Consider the following 4,764-nt stretch of genomic DNA (forward strand, 5'->3'; position numbering starts at 1 on the left):
TTGAGCAGAAGGATGCTCGGGGATTCCCACTCCAAGGCACAGGTTACCCTTCTGAAATAAAGCTCTACCAATGACAACTTTTGTTGAAAGTCAGACAGCAGGGGATCCTTAATCTCTATTTCAAACTGACTTCTCAGATGATGCAAATGCTTGGGAAATGGTTATGGGGAATAGATTAAAGGAAAAACACTTCTCAGTTTTGGGGTCCTGGAGCAGTATGCCCAGTTTGTAGAATTGTCTCTTCATGGCTGTGGCGAAGAGAAGTGAAGTCTTCCATCTAGTGGTCAAAGAAGGGAAAGGAGTGTGGGAAAGTTCCAGGGTGAGGTTTGTGAGGCAGCACAGGGGGCGGTGTGGCCTCTCAGCGATACCTTCCGCAGAACATAGTGGAACTGGCCATGGTGGTGTTGGTGCTCTCTGAATATGCCTTCATTGGATGAGGACTCAGAACCGTCCTGACAACGCCACTCGGCACAACTGTTCTCACAGTGAGCACCAGTCGTGTCACCGGGCTACAGACCATCTCGCTGTCAAAGGAGGCCCTCTCCTAGCCCCACCCTCATGAGGAAAGAAATGAAGCCAATCATTCATGCCTCTGTCTATCTTATGCCTGAATTTGTGAGTATATAGAATTTGAGGAAAACAAGAATAGCATGTGAACTTTAAAAGGCAGGGAGAGTCAGTCTAGCAAAAGATCAAAAACAAGCCAGGCGTCGTACACACTTACACCAGCGTTTGGGAGGCTGAGACAGGAGGATCGTGGTTCACGGACAGCCTCAGATACTTGCAACTTGGTGAGATCCTGTTTCAAAATAAAGAATAAAACATAGGGCTGGGGATGTAGCTTGGAGGTAGAATGCCCCTGGCTTCCATCGCTAGTACCACAAAAAAAAAAAAAAAAAAAGATCAAAAACATACTATTCAGCAAGGTAATCAGAAAAAGAACAAAGCGCTTCTTGTTTTCCTAGTAACTGTACTTTCTGTGCCCTTGCTATCAGTAAAAGTTGACGGAACTGTCTTCCAGGGATTGCTTAAGGTACAGGTAATATCTAGTTGGTCCAGTACTCACAGTGAAACAATGTCTTCCTGATTATAATCTCCCAACAACCTCCTAGTACCTTCAATCAAAAGGCCCACTGTTATAATTTCCTCCTCTCCCCCACCCCAGTTCTGGACAAGAGCCATAAAGTGGCATAATTCATATTTCCTGCAACTGCAACAGAATCTGCTTTCCAGACAGTCACTGTGGTAGCCCCTTGATCTGAGCCTTCCTCTGCTGAACCTCTTTTTGCTACCACCTCCCCGTCCCACTTGCAGTTTGTACCACCCCTCTGCCCTTGGTCAAGGAAGAAGACACGGAGATCTTGGTCCATTTCCACACCTGCCCTTTATTGGATTCATCTGGCAGGCTGGCACCAGGCCCTGCACACTTTTCAGACACCACCCGTAAGGGTTTAGGAAGGTGCCTTCATTCTGTGAAGGCCCAGAGCCTGCCTGCATCTTGGAGCCCCATGCTGAATGACCAGAGGGCTGAGAGGGAAAAGGTAAGAGGTAGAAAAGGCAGGGCTCTTCAGCTAAGGGGTGAAGTCGGGGGACAGCTTCCAGCCACAGCAGTGTCCGCGAGGGCACGCTGAATCCTGAGGAAGAGCACTCAGGGACTGGACAGAGCAGGAGATCCCTGCCCCACACAGCTCGCATCTAAATGGCCACTTTGAGGAGGCGCTTGATGTCGGGCTCGATGTTGATGGTTGGGAAGGTGCGGCTGTAGCGGCGGAAGGGCTCCCCCTCCGGCCCCACGAGGAACTTCTCGAAGTTCCAGGACACATCTGAGCGGCGCACTGGGCTCCACATGATGAGCTTGGGGTCGGTCATGAGGGAAAATGGGTCGTCGTAAGGGTAGGGGAGCTTGTCCTTCAGGTAGGCGAAGACAGGATGCTCGTTCTGCCCGTTCACCTCACACTTCTGGACAAGAGTAAAGGTGGGCTGGTATCCACCCCCAGGGCGGACATACTTGAGACTGTTGAGGATCTCCTCATTCTGACAGTTCTCCTGGGGGAGGAAGAAGACAGCATGGGAAAGGGCAGCAGCAGGTGAAGGGCCCGTCACACGCACACCTTTCCCCTCCAGCACTCTTCCAGGATCGCCCCGCTTGCTCTCTCCTTCCTCTCTGTTTCTCCTCCATTTGCTTTGCCTGACGTTTGAGTTTTCCCCTCTCCTAGCTATTGTTTGATGGTGTGCTGGGCCCGTCCTGAAGGTTCTTGTAGTTCCCAGCTGGGCACTTTTGAAACGTTGCTTCTGACTCCAAATGACCTTGGGAGTTCTTAGGGTATTTGTTTGGAGCCTCAAGTAACCTTGAGTTTAGGGCAAAGAATGAAAAGGAAGGGAGGCTCAGGTCATACCACCTAGAAGCTATCCACCTACGTATGTGCGCACACACACACACACACGTATGCACACACGCACGTGTGCGCACACTCCCACTGCTTCCCCTTCCCTCCGCCCTGGTTGTGCCTCCCTTCCTTCTGGTTACATGTGTGAGTACGGCCTTTGCCTCTGCTCTGCTCGGCTCCTCAAAGCAAAGATGAAAACAAGGCCCAGGAGAGTGGGGTTCACAGCTTCCGGCCTTCATCCTGCCTCGCCTTAGAACTGAGGTTCAGATAGAAGGAAGCTCTGATGAAGAAAGACCCGTCCAAGCAAGTCTAGTTTTCAGATGCCATAAAGACAAAGCAAGTTGAGACGAGAACAACCATGCCCTAAATGGAACTACTTAAAGACCAACAGGAATGAAGTAAACGGGACAGAGGGCTGAGGGTCCTAGAACCGGTGTTGGGGGCAGATAAGGACGTAAGTGCTTAGGGCTAGTTGTGACTGCGTGACTGCCCTTCACCTCTAGGCTGCTATCCAAAGCACCTCATCCTCACTCACTGCACTCGGCTCTGAATGCCGTCGCTCAAACCTGTGACCTGTCTTTCCCTCTCCACTGCCATCCTGGCCTGTCCCCACTCAGTGTTCTCCACCTCAAAAGGCTCTTGAGAACCTTTACTTTCCACTCACTCCCTCCTCCCCAGTCTAGGAGTCAGATATCTCCCTCTGGGAAAAATTTCCCTCCTCTGACCTACTAGAACCAATGAGTACACTGAGTTCCAGGCCACCGTGAGCCCCAGCTGACTCTGTTACTTATCTCCTAACACAAATGGCTGGCTTCCTGGTTATGGGCTTCCTCAGCCAACTAGCTGGCCCCAAGTGGTGACGGAAGGCTGGAGGTACCCCCAGGGCCAGAGACATGCCTCTACAGAGACTGTGCCCTTCCTGTCTCCTGCCTGACCAAGGCTGGAAAGAGACCCGAGAGTGAGAGCAGTAATGGTTTGGGCTCCAGTTTGTCACAGCCAGTAATCATTCGGCCTTCCTTGCCTTCGTGCCCCTGGGATTTGGTTATAATTAGGGGATTCACCTGGAGACATTCTGCCTGCTTGTAAAAGTAAAATCATATGTAGAAATAGAAGAATCTCTTAAAGATAACTTGAAGTGTGTGGGAGAGATCTAAAACAACTTGACCCATTATTCAGAAACAGGTGCATACAATGCCCAGAGGAGACACATGTGTGTTTTACTTACTTCCACTGAGCTGATTTTTTAAAATCTTCAATTTAAATAAATTGCTTGCAGTTGCATAATGCTTTATATTTTTTCTAGTTACTTTTGTATATCTTATTCCATGAACCTTACAATAATTCTGCAAGCTAGCTTGTATTATCTTCAATTTAGACCGGCAAACTAAAACAGGAAAATGAAGTGCCTCTTCCAAGAGCACAGAGCCATTACAGAGCAGAACTAAGGTCTCCGGAGTCAGCCCAATCCTGGTTTGATTCTTGACCTTCTATTTCCTCCACTAATTCATTCAACAAATATTTAATGAGTGCCTTTGGTTCCCTAGACACTGAGGGCACAGTGGAGAGGAAACGGAGCTGGCACTAGCCCTCATGGACCGTAGTGGGAAGACTATAAAAAATAAGAACATGTCCTCGGTACTTAATATCAAAACATGTCTACTTCCTCTTGGTATTTCACGTGCACCCAAAAACCTGGATTGAGAAAACATACCCCACAATCTGAGACACTCCAACACACATTATCATTCACCCACTTCCTGTGTCCTACCCGAGCTAAATCAAGCTGACTCCTTGGGTACAACACAAAAGACACCTCACCTGATGTCCAAACTGGTTGCAAGGGAAACCAAGAACCACCAGGCGCCTGGGGAAGCGGCATTGCAGCTCGTTGAGCTGGGTGAAGTCCCGGGTGGTTGTGCCTCAGAGTGAGGCCACGTTTTCAATCAGCACAGCCCTGCCTCGGAACGTGTTGAAATCTACCTTCTCCCCATCCAGGCTGATGGCACTGAGGTCGTAGAAGGACTTGGCGATGTAAGCCATGGTGAAGCACAGGGTGAGCCCTGCAGCCCGCTTGAGGGTCTATCAAAGGAGGAAGGAGGAGCCAGCAAGGACAGAAGGGATCCCGCAATAGGCCTTTGATCTTCTCAGGATGACTTAGCAAAAGCAGGCACCCACCTGTATGTGTTGTTTGAACAAGGAGGTTGCTCCTCCTACTTACAGATGGAACAAAGCCTCCTCCCTGCCCCACCCTGCTGGCAACCTGGAAAGGGCCAATTTGATATCTATGAGCAGAAGTGAATAATTCACTACTTTCAGGAAACCAGAGCCCTTAAAGGTCACAGGGTGGTGGGGAGGAAAAAAGGGAGGGAGGCATGCA

General features: G+C 49.7%; 1 protein-coding gene across 1 annotated transcript; it reads right to left on the reverse strand.

Moving 5' to 3' along the window:
- Nucleotides 1-1,695: 1,695 nt before the first annotated feature.
- Nucleotides 1,696-4,427, reverse strand: GPX2 (glutathione peroxidase 2; the record flags this gene model as incomplete). Its single annotated transcript, XM_080706864.1, has 2 exons — nucleotides 1,696-2,046; nucleotides 4,206-4,427. The coding sequence occupies 2 exons, from the start codon at nucleotides 4,425-4,427 to the stop codon at nucleotides 1,696-1,698; spliced, it is 573 nt and encodes a 190-aa protein (XP_080562990.1).
- Nucleotides 4,428-4,764: the final 337 nt, after the last annotated feature.

This window comes from Muscardinus avellanarius (assembly GCF_963383645.1).
Source record: "Muscardinus avellanarius genome assembly, chromosome: 12".
Lineage (NCBI taxonomy): Eukaryota > Metazoa > Chordata > Mammalia > Rodentia > Gliridae > Muscardinus > Muscardinus avellanarius.